Source organism: Lepisma saccharinum, chromosome 26 (genome assembly GCF_977018435.1).
Source record: "Lepisma saccharinum chromosome 26, izLepSacc3.1, whole genome shotgun sequence".
NCBI classification, from domain to species: domain Eukaryota; kingdom Metazoa; phylum Arthropoda; class Insecta; order Zygentoma; family Lepismatidae; genus Lepisma; species Lepisma saccharinum.
This window is the reverse complement of record NC_139254.1, coordinates 22049585-22068554: the sequence shown is the minus strand read 5'-3', so window position 1 is coordinate 22068554 and position 18970 is coordinate 22049585. Positions and strand designations below refer to the sequence as shown.

At 40.2% G+C, this 18970-nt stretch overlaps 1 protein-coding gene across 1 annotated transcript in view; it reads right to left on the bottom strand.

Annotated features, from left to right (window-relative positions):
- Window positions 1–18970, bottom strand: part of LOC145979725 (adenylate cyclase type 10-like) — a 91641-nt gene that overhangs the window by 36172 nt on the left and 36499 nt on the right. The window contains exons 10-16 of the mRNA XM_083112705.1: window positions 17065–17261; window positions 16016–16250; window positions 11124–11631; window positions 7833–8119; window positions 6340–6679; window positions 4388–4469; window positions 1215–1355 (exon numbers count right to left, since the gene is read on the bottom strand). Of these exons, the coding sequence (XP_082968831.1) occupies window positions 1215–1355; window positions 4388–4469; window positions 6340–6679; window positions 7833–8119; window positions 11124–11631; window positions 16016–16250; window positions 17065–17261 (1790 nt within the window). The remainder of the gene's footprint in view (window positions 1–1214; window positions 1356–4387; window positions 4470–6339; window positions 6680–7832; window positions 8120–11123; window positions 11632–16015; window positions 16251–17064; window positions 17262–18970) is intronic.

Below are 18970 nucleotides of genomic sequence, written 5' to 3'. Positions count from 1 at the left end.
ATATTCGAAATCTACTTTCTTAAAAGAACAACTCCAATAGTTAGCTTACTCCATGATAGAGAGATCGACTTATTTATGTACGAAGTAACAGTAAAATATATGAACATGGGGCCATTGGTACTTTATTTATTGAACAGCCCTCGTACATATTTATTTGCTGAAAATATGTACGTACTATTTTGACCACAACACTCTTAAGTCCATTTTACACTCTCATAAATACCACATTTTACACCTCTGGAAATTCGAAAAGGAAATTATGACTTCAATCTTCAGTTATCGTCCCGCATCGTGGCGTGCTGTCATCATTTAGCTTCTCCTGGGGGAAGCGTTACAACTTTTCTCCTGAGATTTCGGCCATTGTATGGGACCGGTGGCCACCCACCATCGGGAGGAAATTGGGGAGATACGAATGAGTAGCGTAACCCGGTCACGAAAACCTGGTCACGACTGGAGTTAGTCGTGCTGACCACACGTCACCCCGTAACTGGTTCGATGATCGCCTACCTCGCCAGGTGAGAGTGAGACCAGCAGTCGGCAGGTAGGCCCCGGCCCTCATAGGTTGTTCAGCCACGGGTTATTTATTTATCTTTACTTACCAATAGAACGTTGGCATTTTTAAAAGAAAATTGGGCTTAGGGGTATGCAACCCCTACCAACAAACTAGGTATGTATACCATTAAAGAAAGTGAAAGAAAATCGTAAAATCAAAAGGCATTAACATGAAATAATAATAGAAAACATTCATGTTTTAAAAAAGCTAGTTTTGACATTCCCAGGGGCCAAAGGCGGCTGGAGCGCAGTGCTGATCACATCACTTCCACGCGGATACATGTATCATGGTATAGTCGACGCGCTAGCTATGTTAACGACCGGCTGGCTTTGAAGTCGACGGAGCGCGCCCACCAGCTGCAACAATCAAATTCACTGCACAATGTTGCCACACATCTACTCTACGCAACCTTGTCCCTCCGCGCACAACCATCTTTCCACGTGGAGTAGACGAGCAGAACTACAGCTGCGCCCATTTGCTGAAGGTTGAGTGTCATTGGACGAAAACAACTCGCCCGCTATTTATGCCCACCCACGTTTGTGGCGCCCGTTTTCTTTAGTTCTTCGACGTTAACGAAGTTAACGCGTGGACTATACTTATGATTTCATAAACAATCCCCAAGTTACAAAACACGTAAAAAGGCTAACCTGTTTCAAATTACCTGATGCCGTAGCTTGAGGCTCAGGGTTGTACATGATGCCAACCAAATTGCTTCTGGTGAACACCTCGCCAAGTACAGCCCCGCACTTCAACAGAAGCTGCTCGTACGGCTTGAGGCTGTCGTAAGCAACCAGTATGATTCCTGCGAAGAATACAACATTCTATGTTCTATTCCAAGTAACCTCTTTGAAAGAATAAAAGCTATCTTTTGTTTTCCATTTTTTAAAGATAAAGTCGTGAGTTTCCTGCTGTATTCGATTATAAGCAACATCTCTGAAAGAAAACCAGCTTTTCTAAAGGCCGAATCACACGGAACTGGAGATCCAGTAAATTGGCGCTAAACTGGCTACCTGCCCGGATGTGATGGCTGCCTGGCTGGCTGCTTGACTGGTTTGAAGGAATAGGGCATGTTCTAATTGCTACTGGCTTTCCTCGACTGGATTCTGTGGAACAGCCAATCAGAGCAAAGTTTGGCCATGTGAAGATAATCTGTGAGTTTGCAAAGAATTCTTTTGTCTGTGGTTTCCGAGTGTTGGCTGTTTTTGTTAGTTTCTCGATAAAAAAAAATAAGCAACGAGATGACGTGCAGTGCATTCGTGTTCAGTTCATTAATATTTAGATATTTATGTAAAGCGATGAGATGTGTACGTGACAAATATGATTAGCTGAAAATGAAAATCCTTATAATTACAAGTTTTTTGATTTGATTTGATTTAGTTTATTTTACTTCGCGTTTTGTGCCTCTTGGCTAATTTGCGAAGATGGGGATGAGTGATGAAATGATGAAATTGATGAATGGACATTCACAAACAATCAAGCCTGACCGGGATTCGAACCCGGGACCCTTGGCGTCGCAGCGCGATGTGCTAACCACTTTTTTTTTTCTAAAAAGGAAATACCCCCTACACGGAGGTATCGCCCACCATTCACTCTTTTTCTCACTTTTACACTTTTCAATTCTTACATTTTTCTTTGTTTCTTATCAACTGGACGAACACAAATACCCATGCCTTACCCGGGACTAGAACCCAGAACCCCTGGCGTTGTAGCGCGCTCTGCTAACGACATCGCCACGGAGGTCGACGTCCACTCGGCCACAGAGTCGGGCTATAATTACAAGTGAAGTGTATTTATTTATTTACTTTTTTTTTTTTTTTTTTCAAATGAATCCTGCGAATCTCATGTATGAATATTCATACCCGAGTTCAATAAAAAACTTGTTCGATACGCATTGATTGCCATATTGTTCTCGAGCTAATCTCTAGTACATGCCTTTCTTTTTTAATTTTCGATAAAAGCACAAAGCATTTTTTCTCCTACAACATTCTTCAAATTGATACTCCTTATCGTGAGAGGCGAAAACTAGCAAATTGTAGCCAGTGCAGCGCCAACTAGGGCATTCCTACTGGAAATCCAGTCCCGTGTGATTCAGGCTTTACTCATTTCTTGAGACAAAATCATATGTTAACTCCGGCATTTTGTTCTAAGCAACCTCCCCGCAGGGAGCTGAAAGCTTTGTTTTTCTTCTTTCGACATGAAATCGTCAGTGTCCAGGGAGTCTCACTGAGATTTTCTACTGAACCAAATTTACTAGCTGTTATACAGTAAAAAAAGCTTGCATGAATTGGTGTTATTTATTTTTCAGTAGACGTCCGAAATAAAAATTTGTTAACTAAGAGTGGATGTTGGTATTGGGAGAGAAATGGTACTCTGCCCCCATTGAGGTGTTTGGGAAGTGGCAGAAAGAATATTGTCCATCCAATGTGGATGCATATGTGCAGCGAATCCGTCGACTACAAATTTGAACTGAGTTTTCACTACGTGGCGTGAACAATTTTAGTTTCTGTTTTAAATCCACTTTATACACAGATACACTAATCGGGACTGGACTTACAGTTGGAAGTCGGATCCAACCCACTATGTGCCTCCACCGGGTATCGAACCCTTGGCTACAAGGCAACGAGGTTAACACTGTCACCGTGATGACCCATGTGGCGTGAACAAGTTGGTTTGATTTAGGTAAACACAAATAGCTAGCAAGAGGGACAGCTCCGAAGGGCGGGATAATTGCTTTGATTTCAGGACATTCTGAAGGCATAGTCCAAGCGTCTGCTCGCAAGTTCAAGAATGCCTAATTTCCCCTAGGTCTTTCTCGCTGCGGTAGCTGCCGATCACTGTTGCCAACTTCACTCTTTTGTAACCAGATCTGGCTCTTTCGTGCACTCTTTTGGCTGTGAACTGTGGCACCCGCCCCCTGCCCCTCTGGCTCCGGCCCACAAAGACCAACTTCTGCCATGAGTGTACATTTTTCACGTGACGTGATATTTTTATATTGGCTGCGTCACTCACCCTCTCTTACCTTCCTAGGTATTTTTTTTATATATAGCACTGTGACTAAGGTGAAGATGACAATATTGTTATCCGGGAATCCTTTATTTTCGATTTCCTATGAACACCATTGGATTATTGAGATAGGTGATGCCGCCAAATCTAGGCGGTGAAAACTAAGAATAAATTGCCATCACTTTAAAGCTAACGGTAATAGCAGCGCCCCCACCGCTCTGACACCTAAAATTACCCTAGGATGCACTTTATGCAGCGTTCGTTAATCTAGCTCCTTGAAAGTCATATTTAGCTCTATTAATGGTGAAATTTAGCTCTTTTATGCACATCAGGTTTGGCAACACTGCCAGGATGGCCGTAGGAGGCAAGGAGAAATGCATTAGTCTAATGGGGCCATTATTTTATTCGTTCTCTCGGGAATAGCAAACATCCAATGACGTAGAAAAGTACATGGACGGAAAAAGGACACGTTGAACTATGTCATTGTGGTTGGAAAAGTCGAAACTCCCATTTGATTAGCCGGAAGTTGTAGTTGATTTTCCATAAGGAATACATGGGATTCTGTAAATACTTATAAATCATATTTTTCAAACATAGTGTCTAACTTACTAATCAACTTGAAAAACAGTTTCCACTTGCAACATGGAGAGAAATTCATACTCTCTTGCATACTAAACCCTTTTTTAAATAGCAGTGCCCAATCCGACGATATTGAAATAAATGCACAACTGGTGCGTAATTGTCCCTCTTCTCCTTAAAATAGTAGATAAAACGCTAGTGAACACCCCATCAAAAATAGTATAACTTCTTATTTACAAGTACTTTACTCACCGTCCAATTTATTTGGAATAGCCAATGTGGACAGGTTGCACTCCTCGGATAATGTACCGACTATGATCAGTGAACTGTCAGCCTGCGAAGAAATGTAAACATTCATATCCAGACTTCAGTTTCCTATTGAATCATTGTTTATTCAGCCTAGTATAAATTCATATGTAATTACTACAAGTAACTTACAACCAGTATGTTGATTGACACAATTGTGACTTGAAAGAAATCCGACCTTAAATGAACCGTAACATTAGCAACCAGATCAATGAGAGTTTTACCACTTGCCAAAAATGTTGTGTTAATTCAAAGCATATAAACAATGACCTTTTCCCTATATAATTCCCGAGAGAGTTGTTACAACTTTTCTTATACAATATAAAGTACATTTTAAAAACTTATAACTTCAGAACAAATAGGAGTTTTGAAACAAATCTTGTTTTGTCTTATTTGTAATTGATCTGCAAACACAACGGTATATAGATAAGCTCTATATACTACATAAGAGTGTGAGATTTCGCTCTAGCGCCCAATAGTTCGCACAGGAACGCTAGATGGCGTGCGGAATTGAAAGCTCTTCTACTCGAGCGAATAACTCTCGAACGAGGATACTACACTCGAAGTACACGTATAACCGTCATTGGTAGGGAGCGGAAGTTAATGACCTAAAAATAGAGGTATATGACGTATAGAATGTCCTAAAAGATGAAGGAAAGTGACGTAAAAAATGCAAAAAATGACCATTAAATTTGTTATTTTCAGGTTAAAAATTGAAATGAAAAGGAGATTGAACAAAATGCAATCTTGCTATCAAGAAAAAAAATCGACACAACAAAGACTGTCACCAATTCAGCATTTCTTTTGCTCGTAAATTGCAATCCTGCGGATATATATAGGCCTATGTTCACCTTGGTGAAAAAAGACTCAAGAATATTACCAAAATGAAAGAAGTTGCAAAATATGACGAAACAATACACAGAATATTGCGAAAAATGACGGAAAAATGCCGAAAATAGGGGAAAATGACCTTTAACCTGAAAAATGCACTTTAGAATTACCTTTATTGGGTTCTAGACGAAGTGTAATATTGTGTGCATTTAATGGCATCGTGTCCGAGATGTCAGAAAAATGATGCCATTTCATCAACTTCCGTTCCCTAGTCATTTGTATGTGATCGCGGGCCATTAAATATGGATCGCGAAGATACAGTGCAATTGAAACTGAAGCGAACATAGTAATCATCTTAAAATGTAGTTTTGTTCATCTGACCAATAGAAGATAATGTTCGCATGAGCATGTGAACACTCATGTAAGATGTCTTCAATTACGTACATATTAAATGCACACACACATACGTATATTTATTTAAAAAAATACTATGTTTGATGTACGAGTATATATACACAATTTAAATTTACTCTGACTCGACTTCTTTCACGTCTGATAACTTTTCTAGATACTTGGTAACACTGAATCTCACGGTGTTCCACGGAGGGCGTTGAACACAATTGCTGTGCCTGTTGCATAGAGCTGACAGCTAAGGGGCTGTTGGCCACTATACCCAGAAAATGTTCACTTCGCTGTGCGAACACTGATGCAAGCGGCAATATTTCTTACATTCGGCACCAGAGTGCAGCATGTCTAGGGGGACTCGAAAAGGTCTGTGCTACATAGTTGCAAACTTTAGCGAGAATTTGCTAAACCTGGCGAATTTTAAGGCGGAAAGGGACAATTTCCCTTAGGTCCTTCTTGTATTACTTCAAATATAGCGTGATTTGGGGGGAAAATTGTTGAAAATAAATTGAACTGTTATTCTCACATTTTCAATTGAAGATGAAGTTACAAGGGAGAGGAGTAAATCTGCATTCAGTACAAAAACATTATTGTGAACACCCGCACGCGACGCCACTGATGATAACTAAGTTGCATGGATATGAATATAACTCAAAACTCACCTCGTCGACACTGCTTGAGGATTGGCCCTGTTCCTTGGCAAGGAAGTCCCGAATGTGCTTCTGCTTGTGCGTCCACTCCATCCGCATGGCGGCCACCTTGCTCCTTCCCTCGGCGGGAAGCGCCTGGCCAACCAGAGAGCAGAACTGTTCCTTCCCGTCGTCCTCCGCGGAGGTGGCCGTGCACTTCCACAGGTGCTCCATCTGGGTGAAGACGAACTGCCCAACCTGTAGGGCCTTCTCCTTCTTCATCGGCGTCAGCTTCAGCAACCCACTCTGCACCAAGCTCACGAGGAAACTCTCGCACCAACCAGGATTCCCGTTGCTTTTCTCCGCAAGGGTGCTGAAACGATATATTTTTTTAGTTTGCATCGGCTGTTTCGTTATTGGGGACACAACAATTCTCAGGGAATATAAATAGGGACCTCGATTTTTCAGTATCACTTTTTGTTTCCAAAATTCGCGTTTTTATTTTAGCATATTTTCTTCTGCTAAATATACCTAAAATTATACCTTCATTGTGCTTTGAAATTCACACTCACTCACTCTTTAGCATTCTTAAACCCGAAGGTTTATGGTTGCAGCAACACAAGCCTTCCATGTGCCCCTATCCTGGGCAAGATCAATCTTTTCCATCCTTACCGCTTTCCTTTAGGTTCATCTCAAGATTATCCCTCCATCTTCGTCTTGGCCTTCATAAAGATCTCTTACCATCAGGTTTCACAACAAGAATCCTGTAAACTCTTCTTTCCTCTCCCATTCATGTCATTATAGCCTGTCCATCTAAGTCTTTATAAACTAGTATTTTAATTAATAAGTAACATGGCCTACTTCTCTTCGTGATTTATACGTTGGAAATCATTTTTGAGGAAGTTATTTTCCAGAACCGACATTACGGCTCCCGTGTGACGCCAAGCGTGCACTCAATCTCCGTCAGAACTACGCCTCTTTGCTCGATAATTCGAAACGTTCCGATAGATGGTATAGCAATCGTGCGAAATATCCATTCGCACGTCGTTTCAAGGCTTGTGCTCACACTTTTCTAGATAGTTGGTAACACTGACTCCCACGGTGTTCCATGGAGGGCGTTGAACACAATTGCTGTGCGTGTTGCATAGAGTTGACAGCTAAGGGGCTGTTGGCTACTGTACCCAATACACCCCAAAGGTTTGTGTATACTATCACCTTTAACGGTAGTGTGGGTTCAGTTCCGAAGGATGGAGGATATAGAATATAGAAATGGCGAAGAAAAGGTTCAGAAAGAGGGAGAATTTTAGTAATTTTGATTACTGAAGTAAGGCCTACCTGAAAATTTGTCATCCACCCTTCAGCCCACGACCTCCCTCCAAAAATTCTCTGACATCGCCTCTGCGGATATCGTTAACAAGGAAAGATGGTCACAAGAGTGGACTTGTCACAGGTGTTTCCATAATTTTGCCCATCTCCCCTATGCATGTGTGTGTGCGTGTGCGTGTGTGTGTGTATCTGAAGCTTACCTCTCCAAACTTTCCGGGATGGCCTGAACTTCCAGGATCTGACAAGCAAGCGGGGCTAGATACTTTGCTTCCAGGCCCATCAAAGGGATTCTGATAACTCCAGGATCATGCAGAACCATTTCAGCCGCCTCGCACAGTTTATGCTTCCCTGCGTTCCCATTGTTGTTCATTGTTAGGATGGTGAAAGCGCAAGGCTCGTGGACGACATCTTTGAAAATCTCCCAGGAAAAGGGGTCGATGAATTCAGCATCATCTACGACGAAGGTGACAATGCCACCCTCGGCAAGCTGGAAAAAGTACATAAAATTATTTATTTTCAGCTGTATGTTTTAAGTCATGATGTGTCACATACAATATCGATATTTAACATTCGAATTTAAGAACATGTACGAGATTTTTCTCCTTTCCTATTGCAGATTTAAATAAGAAAATGTGATTTACCTAATAGCATTTCAGAAGTCAATTAAAATTTAACTTTAAACTAATAAAAATATAAATTACTCCTATGCAGAAGAGAAGGATTTGATTGATTGATTTGCTTTATTTTACTTCGCTTTTGTGAAAATGGGGGATGAGTGATGATATGATGAAATTGATGAGTGGACACTCACAAACATCCATGCACAGGCTGGGATTCGAACTCGGGACCCCTGGCGTCGTAGCGCCATGTGCTAACCACTCCGCCAAGGGGACCGGCCAGAAGAGGAGGAGGGAGAAGTTATATTTACATGATACTTGTGGAAAAGACATCTCGAGCTGTTTAAATAGCCCGCTTTCGTGACAGCGCCTGCGCAGGACTTCGAGACAAGTGGCGCATCCTAGCGGTTGTTAGGCAAATTTAATGTGAATTCTTACCAAATAATTTTTTGCTAGCAGGCGAAAGAACACATGCGCCGTTTACTAATACAGCTACCAAGTAATTCCTTGCACTGTAGAAGCAACGTACAGCTACCAGAAATAAATAAGAGACACACGCATACACTCTATCCCGAAATCTCTGGAGCAAGGTCGTGCAGAAGGATAGGAAGGAAGTAGGCGGAGCGATGCAGTACATGCTGATACAAAGAGCTGAGAGCTTCAGTCGCTTTCCAACTCCACGTAATCCTGTTCCCTCCTACTTGCGCAGAGAGTTGCTTTCGTTCGCCAGCTACAGAGATTGCCGGGACAGAGTATAGATCTTGAAATACTCGTTTCCCTGCAAGACGGCATGTGTGTTGCCTATCTCAACCGTGGCGGTAGAAGTTTGTAATGATGCGATCATAACTGGATCCTTTTTATTTTTATATGCTCATTAATTAATTTAATTGGTCGGTCGGTTTTTACTTTCATGTGGTTTGGTAATGTTATTCTCTTGTAGTCCACTGTTATTACAAGCATAAAAACACCATTTTTCGTTGTGACGTTTCAGAACACACGCTCAATTCATCATACATTTATATTTAGTTTGACTAAAGATACAGTTGTAACAATGGTTAAGATTTTTTTTAAATAAAAGGAGAATCCGTTATGCAATGGACGTTGTCAATGTTGCATTGTTGTAATATAGCAATATAACTGTGAAAAAACAAGCAGTCTGTTTTATTTTTTTTTCAGATAAAAATTTTGATCACATTATTTTTATTAAAAAATATTATGAATCCCAAATATCATCAGCAATTCAAAATCATCATTGCTTTCACAGAGTTTCTTCATGTTTTCTGTTACATTAAAGTTTAAAGATGGTGGCTTACTCCACTTATGAAAAAGAAAACTCCATAGTGGGTCTATGTTACCATTTTCATTATTTAATTTATTCCAGTGTTCTTCTGCAATGAACGAAGCTTCCCAGACATAACATAATAACAATTCTTAACCATTGTTATAACTGTCAAACTAAAAATAAATGTCTTATGAAGGGAGTGTGTTCTCCTGAAACGTCACAACGAGAAACTGTGCTTCTATGCTTGTAATAACCGTACACTACAAGAGAAATAATTCTAGAATGCAAGCAATACGTACATACAAGAAAAAAACTATTGGTAATGTTAGTGTGCAACTTTTGTGTATGTCTAGACATTCCTGTACGTCTGAATTCTTGGCCTTTGGGATAGGTGGGTGTTTTGATTGATTGCTTGACTTTTAGTTTTAAGTCCACTTTATGCACAGTAAGGCTAATCGGGACTGGACCTACAGTTTAAAGTGGTATCCGAACCACTATGTGCCTCCACCGGGTATCGAACCCGGGATCCCTTGATTACAAGGCGACGACGCAACCAGGATAGGTGGGTGTGTCGCTGGACAGCCGACCAATGGAAAGTTTCTACTAACGGGCCTCAGATGTTTGGCGGTGTACAGCGATGTAAGAGGTATCTTCTTCTCTAAGGGGAGCGGCTGTGAGAGCTCTCTTTCCTTTACTATGTGAACCAACGGCAATTTTAACTTTCTTTCTTCTAATACACACACTTGCTCTTTTCACGTTTATTTCAATAGTACATTTCATGTGGGAAACCGGGTACACACGTACATACCTTCAGCCACCTTTTTTGGTACTGAAGAGTTAATTTTATTCTTACTCGTGAAGGCAGTGGCTACACACTCTCTTCGGGAAAGGGGAACAGGGTACACCGAGATGGGGATTTTGCGAATAACGGCCAAGATTTAACTTCTGTAAATAAGATTATATAAATAAACCTGTATATATCAAAAGGGAAATGGGCGTTAAGTTATAATTTGAAGAAATACCTGTCTATTACCAAGAGTTATATCTACAGAACTTCAGATACTGCATGTTTTGAACTTAGGGACAAGGTTTTAAAATGTATGGATGTGTATGTTGAAAGTGCGAGGTCAGAAGCGCCGAGAAAACTCAATCTACACTTATACAAAAGTTGCCATTGAAAATTTATTACAATCCAATTTTCGCCCTAGAGTTAGGGAACACAAGCAACGCCGTAGAGGGAAGCGAGCATTTCAGGATCTAGATGTCCCACTTTTATTGCAGGTGACTGTACATAGCACTGGTCATCCGGCAGTTCTGACAAATGACAGAAAGGCAGGTCTTAAATTAGTAGATTTATGTCGGTCAGCAATGAATCATAAAAGAAACGGTCAGCAAATAAAGAAGTTAAAATAGTTAGTGACTTATGAGACACCCTGTAGAATGATCCGCCTGAAAGCAAAATACTCAACAACTTCACCGCTAGGAAGACTTGTCACATGTTAAGGCAGTGCAAGAGTGAACACGAGAGGGCTGCTTCCGAAGCCCCTGAACTTTTTGAACAACCCTCGTACATATAACACTCCTACCCTTACCTTCTGAATCAAACGAGCCACGATATCATGAGTACCTTCCTTTCGCTTTGACGCCGTTTCAGAAAAATATATTTCTTTCAGAGGAAACTTCACTTTGAAGATGTCATTAATATAGCAGAGTTCATTTGCGGATTCAAAAATACTGAATTCGTTCAATATCTTCTCTTCCTTATCGATCGCAAGTGTGCTGGTATCTATGCCAAGCAGCTGGCACAATAGCTTGTATATCACGCCGAAAGGTTCGTGCAGAGAAGCTGAGCTGGCCAACACCACAGCAGGCCTCGCTCCCAGCTTCCTTACGTCGTCCACCAAAGCTTCGAGCAGTCTGGTTTTACCTATCCCAGTCTCCCCTTCTATCGTGACCACTTTTGGGCTGTAGATTGGAAATGAAAATTCAGTCTTCTCTCGTCTGATCTCCAACATGGACTCCACTGCATGCAGCACAGTTGCCAGCTCTTTCTTCCTTCCAAGGAGAGGAAACATTACGCTGGAAGCTTCCGTGGGGTTGCTGGAAAGAAGAAAACTGTAACAATTAGCCCCTCGCAAAACGATTACCATACAAAGGGTGATCCAAAAACAGCCGGTAGTTCTGTAATGTAGATATTTTGGTACAGTGGGAAGTGGGATCCATGAGTATTACCGTGCGAACTGTTCATGACTACGGCTCGGAAGTTGAAGACCTATAAAAAGACCTAAAAATATAAAAAAAGGAATAAAAAAACGGAAAAAAGGACGTATAAATGTGATCCAAATTAATTAATAATTTCAGTTTTAATTACATATTTAATGAATATGCGCGGCACCTCCTTATCTGACTTGAGATCTTTGCAGGCGCTTGCTGTCTGGTCATATACACCATGCTGAAAGCTTCAAAACAAGATTAAGTTGCCACTTGCAGCACGACCTTCCAGACAAGTTACGGTTAAAGGTCCTTGTACCCTGCCTGCTTCAGTCGTTCAAAAAAGTTTTTCTCTCGTTTCAGGGATGGTTCATATATATATATTTATTATTTTTATTATTTCTTTACTACAGAAAGGATGTTTAACAGGTGATGAACTGATGATGATTTGAATTGAGAATGTAAAAACTTAGTCGAAAGGAGCTGAAGTTGCAAAAAAAACGTTAAGACCTTTAAAAAAGGCTAAAAATGACCAATAAGCCAAAATACGCCGAAAAAGGCAAAAAAGGACAAATAAAACCCACCTTTTCTGGCCTACCATGACCCAAAATGAACATATATTATGTTGGGCCTCGTCTTCGGACACTAGGAAGAAAAAGGATTTTTCCTCAACTTCCGAGCCATATTCATGACTATTTTCATTAATTTTTCTCTTACATCCTGTGTGTTTTTAAGCTATGTATATTGGTGGAGAAGTTGTCAACAGCGTGTTTTGAGTTTTCTTTTAATTCTTGAAGCTCTTATTGGGTCAAATTAAGTGCACGAACACGGTGATGAACAATATGCACGGTCATACTCATGGATCCCACTGTACAACGCGTACAAGAATGTGTTTAGAGAGAGTCCAAGAGGTCCGGACACCCTTACCCCCACCCCTCTACGAAAGGCTTACAACGTACTATTTTTTTTAAAAAAAAAACGAAAATACACTTGTTTGACACTTGTTGTATAATCGAGGCAGGCACGTATCTAGAAATATGTTTAGGAGGAGAGTCCGAACCAAGTGTCTCAGGAATAATAATAATTATAATAATGTTTAAATTAAATATATATATATATATATTAAATCAAATTAATACTAATTACAATACCTAAATTAATATTTTATTATTATTACACGAATAGGTAAAAAGACTATAAGAATAGAGATATAACAGCGCATATTCATTATGTAGCTTACCTGTAGTTAACATCAGAATAATTTACATAAAAACAAGTGCCCTGGCAATGAAATTAATGTCAAATAGATGAAGAATTGAATATTTGTCAAATAACAAAATGATGTTACATGTAGCTGGAGAAAAGTAAGTTTCTGATTAAAATTTTATGCATATTATTTTTAGTAGTAGTGTACATAAATCTTCTTTGTAATGACATTCAAAGCCGTATGATCCCAAACTAATCCTTGTGTTCCAATAAGTTCAGAGGAAATTATACAACAAATGCTAAACGAGTATATTTTCATTATTTAATTTTAGTACTTGATAAATCTTTGGGGAGGGGGGAGGGGTCCGGACCCCCTGGACCAACTTCCCTAAATACGTCCACGAATCGATGGCTATTTATTTCCGCCGAACTTAGTGGAAGTCAAGGATTATTTTGGATCATACTGCTTTGAATGACAGTTTGTGCAACTACTTATGATAATATGCATAGAATATTAATCAGAAACTTTAGTTTTCATCAACTACATCCTTTTTGTTATTCAATTCATATTCAACGATGGGCGTAACTTGGGCCTAATTTTGATGGGGCAGAATCAGACTTGGGGCCTAATTTTGACGGGGCAGAATCAGACTTATGGCCTAATTTGGACGGGGCAGAATCAGACTTGGGGCCTAATTTTGATGGGGCAGAATCAGACTTATGGCCTAATTTTGACGGGGCAGAATCAGACTTATGGCCTAATTTGGACGGGCCAGAATCAGACTTGGGGCCTAATTTTGATGGAGAAGAATCAGACTTATGGCCTAATTTGGACGGGGCAGAATCAGACCTGGGGCCTAATTTGGACGGGGCATAATCAGACTTATGGCCTAATTTGGACGAGGCAGAATCAGACTTGGGGCCTAATTTTGACGGAGAAGAATCAGACTTATGGCCTAATTTGGACGGGGCAGAATCAGACCTGGGGCCTAATTTGGACGGGGCAGAATCAGACTTATGGCCTAATTTGGACGAGGCAGAATCAGACTTGGGGCCTAATTTTGACGGAGAAGAATCAGACTTATGGCCTAATTTGGACGGGGCAGAATCAGACCTGGGGCCTAATTTGGACGGGGCAGAATCAGACTTATGGCCTAATTTGGACGGGGCAGAATCAGACTTGGGGCCTAATTTTGACGGAGAAGAATCAGACTTATGGCCTAATTTGGACGGGGCAGAATCAGACCTGGGGCCTAATTTGGACGGGGCAGAATCAGACTTATGGCCTAATTTGGACGGGGAAGAATCAGATTTATGGCCTAATTTGGACGGGGCAGAATCAGACTTGGGGCCTAATTTGGACAGGGCAAAATCAGACTTGGGGCCTAATTTTGACGGAGAAGAATCAGACTTGGGGCCTAATATTGACGGCGCACAATCAGATTTGGGGCCTAATTTTGAGGGGATAGAATTAAACCTGGTGCTTAACTTTGGGGAAAGAGGCTCGGAAAGTTTCAATCCCATAAAACAGCGTCCAGTATTATAATAAATAACTGTGACGTTTGCGAAATGACAAATATTACTCTTTATTACTTTCCTCCTCAGGTCCCCAAACTTGTAAATTTAAAAAAACAAAACTGAAAATTTGGGGATGGGCACGTGCCCCCCTTGCCCCCACCAAGTTACGCCTATATTCAAATCTTTATCATTTTGACCATTTCATTTCCAGGACAATTGATCTTATACCAATTTTGGTGATCTTAACTGCACGTAAGCTAGATAATGAATACGTGCTGCTATATCTGTAATCTCATACAATCTTTTTTATCGATTCATGTAGTAATAGCAATGCAATATTGATTTACATATTATTACATAAGATACAAGAACCCAATATGGCCTACCTAAGGTTTGCGATTGTTTCTAAGGTGTACAAAGTCAAAAAGGTAACACTAATCGAAAGATTCAGAAGAGGGGGCATTTCTGGGCGTTTACTGAAAATTGGAGTCAGTTACAAATAATAACATGGGTGCAGGGAAGATTTTGTTAAAAAGTAACATTTAGGCCATATTGAATACATGGGTACAGCCAACAAGTTCAATCACGTTATTCGGACAGACTAAATGACATACTAACGTCATCTGTTGAATTGACCATGTACGTACCTACTTGGAAACCGCAAATAGCCATATTGGTACTAGGCCATATTGGGTCCAGGTACCTTAATTTATAGTTATAGTATTAATTTACATATTATTATTAGTATTTCTGAGACACATGGTTCGCCACCCTCCCACCCGAAATATATTTCTAAATACGCGTACGTTCCTAAGCACATCTTAAATTTCTACGAACTTCTGACAACTATTACTTGTAGTAGAGCGAGAATCACGTGCACAGGCAAGCAGCGCGCAGAGTGGTGGATAAAGAAAAGGAAGAAGGGTTAGAGAAAAGAGAAAGTCACAATCAGAGGGAGAAAGAAAAACAAAGAGAGAAATCAGTGACGTATGCTGAGTTCAAGATATGGACTATCTCACAACGTCAGATAGTCCTAAGCTATGGATGAAGGAAGAAGGTTAGGCTCGTTTAAACGCCGCGTATAAGTGGTTAGACACACCCATTTTGTTCGTTATCTGCGTCTTGAAGGAAGTCGCGGCAACCAGATCGTAAACTGCTAAGATATCAGTTTGCCAACTTCAAAATCATTACGATCTTATTGAAGTGATTTTTTTTATTCACAATTTATAATCAACGTTTCTCCTATGTTTTAGTGTCTAGGCTTCAGGCGTCGGATAGAGCAGCCCTAAAATATACGCTCCTAGGAGAAGTACAAAAAGTGAGATGTAGAGAGAAGGAGAGTGAAGAAAATGATAGCCGACCTCCGTGGCCGATTGGTTAGCTACGACGCCAGGGGTCCCGGCTTCGAATCCCTGCATGGGTGTTCTTTGTGAGTGTCCCTTCACAAATTTCATCATATCAAAGTTAACCTAATCTTCGCGAAAGTGGCAGAAATGCGAAGTAAAATAAACCAAATTCATCAGTTAATTAAATCAACCTTGTTACTTACTTCTCCTCGTGGACAAACTGGTAAATAGGTCCGACATTCTCCAGACCTTTAAGCGCCTTGGGTTCCTGCAGGATGAAGTAATGAGCTGGCAACTTTGAAAAGACGAAGGTGTTCCTGTCGCAGGTGACCTTGCCCTCGTACGCGACCATCATGCGAGCCGCCTTATTCACTGGTCCTCCGATGACCGTGTATTCCTTGCGCAGAGCGTGACCAACCACTCCGCAATATGTTATTCCTGGGAAGTACAGGACATAACTCTAAAATTCAATATTCATTACAGAGATACACAAAGTATTTGTACAGTTGATGGGGATAATGATGACATGAGATGACATCTCAGTATATCAGAGATTCTTCTTGTTCTACTTTCTGACCCTATCGACATTAAGTCAATTTTGGTTGTCTGAACTGATGTGCAGGCTTTACAGTAAGGAAAGTATAATAGAGAGCACCAAATCAATCGTCCAGTCAGTGTTGCCACATGAATGTAAATTTCCCTCATTGCGGGAAAATTCAAAGAGATAAAAAGGGAAAGATAAATTTCATCAAAAATATTGAAAAATTCATATTACATTCAAGCTTAATAGTTACGTAATTTATACCCCACAAATACACTTTTATTCAAAAATTTGAAATTTGGCTTGGAAACAATCAGTATCTTCCAGTGGAGGCTATTAGGGGGACGTGGGGGGCCAGTGCCCCCGCACTATTCTAAACGTTATATACCAAGGGAAAGTAAACTGCCCTTGCACCCGTCAGTTTTGGAACCCAATCGCCGCCACTGGCATCTTTTCATAATTATTTAACTTTAGAATTATAGTACAAATGAAACGTTCATAGAACTTTTAGTATATTTAACTCCAAGTACACAATTTGCTATCAATAAGGTTTAACATTTGTTATTAACCCCTTTGTCTTATATAAGAACACGGAGAAATAAAAATGACAGGTGAAACTACCATTTAAAGGTTTTCCTTTAAAAAAAAATAGTAGGGCCCCTAACTGTAACGTGGGATACACGATTTCCGTTCCAGTCGGGGAAGTTTTACCTGTAGTAACTCCTATGGAAACCTTCTCCACTCCTGCCATCTCTTTCAGCTGCTGCAGCGTTGCATACGCGCACTTCAATGCACTTTGACACTCGTACTCGTGTTTATAACCGCGTAGGCCGAACACAACCAGAAACATCAGATCCTTATCGAACATCGACAACTTGTTGACATAGCCCTTCGATTCATACGTCATCCTGCATTAAAAGAATAATACAGTTACCGTTAGGACAGGTACTGAAACAGATAACATTGCAATGTATATTAAACCTTGACTTGTATGTTATTTCAGTTGACTATACCACTACCATACTTAAAGCGCTAAAATTATTTGCATCAAATTATAATTTTTGCTTTAAAATATTTAAGAATTACATGGGAATATTAAAAATAGCTGTCATTTAATTACAAAATTCGTTGTTTTCATGTAATATTGGTGGTAAATAAATGAAAATTTCCAATTTGCATAATTTTCAGGCTAGGCTCTGCGAAAGTGTCGTGCGGCATTTTGTGCGGACTCCGCGAAATACTTGAAATGTGGAAAAGTTGCGACTGGGATCAATGATGCATTCCAACAGAAATTTTCCGACACTGATGCCGATAAATGGGTAGCGGTATCTGTTCAATCCTATTGAAAAGAAGAGAGAGAGAATGTAAGACAGAAGGAAGGAGGAGAAATATATAGACGAAGATAGAGAGAGACATAAAGAAATAGTGCGAGAAACGAGAGAGAAAAAGAGAAAGAGAATGTAGGACAGAAGGAAGAAGAAGAGTGAAACTGAAGAAGAGAGGGAGAGAGAGACGGGGAGAAAAGAGGGAAAGAGAATGTAGGACAGGAGGAAGATGTAGAGAGAATAGAAGATAGAAATAGAGGAAGGGAGAGAAATACCTGGAAGAAAAGGCGAAAGAGAATGTAGGACAGGAGGAAGATGTAGAGAGAATAGAAGATAGAAATAGAGGAAGGGAGAGAAATACCAGGAAGAAAAGGCGAAAGAGAATGTAGGACAGGAGGAAGATGTAGAGAGAATAGAAGATAGAAATAGAGGAAGGGAGAGAAATACCAGGAAGAAAAGGCGAAAGAGAATGTAGGACAAAAGGAAGAAGTAGAGAGAATAGAAGATAGAAATAGAGGAAGGGAGAGAATACCAGGAAGAAAAGGCGAAAGAGGATGTAGGACAAAAGGAAGAAGTAGATAGAATAGAAGATAGAAATAGAGGAAGGGAGACAAATACCAGGAACAAAAGGCGAAAGAGAATGTAGGACAAAAGGAAGAAGTAGAGAGAATAGAAGAAAGAAATAGAGGAAGGGAGAGAAAGACCAGGTAGAAAAAGGCGAAAGAGAATGTAGGACAAAAGGAAGAAGTAGAGAGAATAGAAGATAGAAATAGAGGAAGGGAGAGAAATACCAGGAAGAAGAGGCGAAAGAGAATGTAGGACAAAAGAAAGAAGTAGAGAGAATAGAACATAGAAATAGAGGAAGGGAGAGAATACCAGGAAGAAAAGGCGAAAGAGAATGTAGGACAAAAGGAAGAAGTAGAGAGAATAGAAGATAGAAATAGAGGAAGGGAGAGAAATACCAGGAAGAAGAGGCGAAAGAGAATGTAGGACAAAAGGAAGAAGTAGAGAGAATAGAACATAGAAATAGAGGAAGGGAGAGAATACCAGGAAGAAAAGGCGAAAGAGAATGTAGGACAAAAGGAAGAAGTACAGAGAATAGAAGATAGATATAGAGGAAGGGAGAGAAATACAAGGAAGAAAAGGCGAAAGAGAATGTAGGACAAAAGGAAGATGTAGAGAAATTAGAAGAAAGGAGAGAGAGATAGAAAGAAAGGAGAGAAAGACCAGGAAAAAAAGGCGAAAGAGAATGTAGGACAGAAGGAAGAAGTAGAAAGAATAGAAGAAGGAAG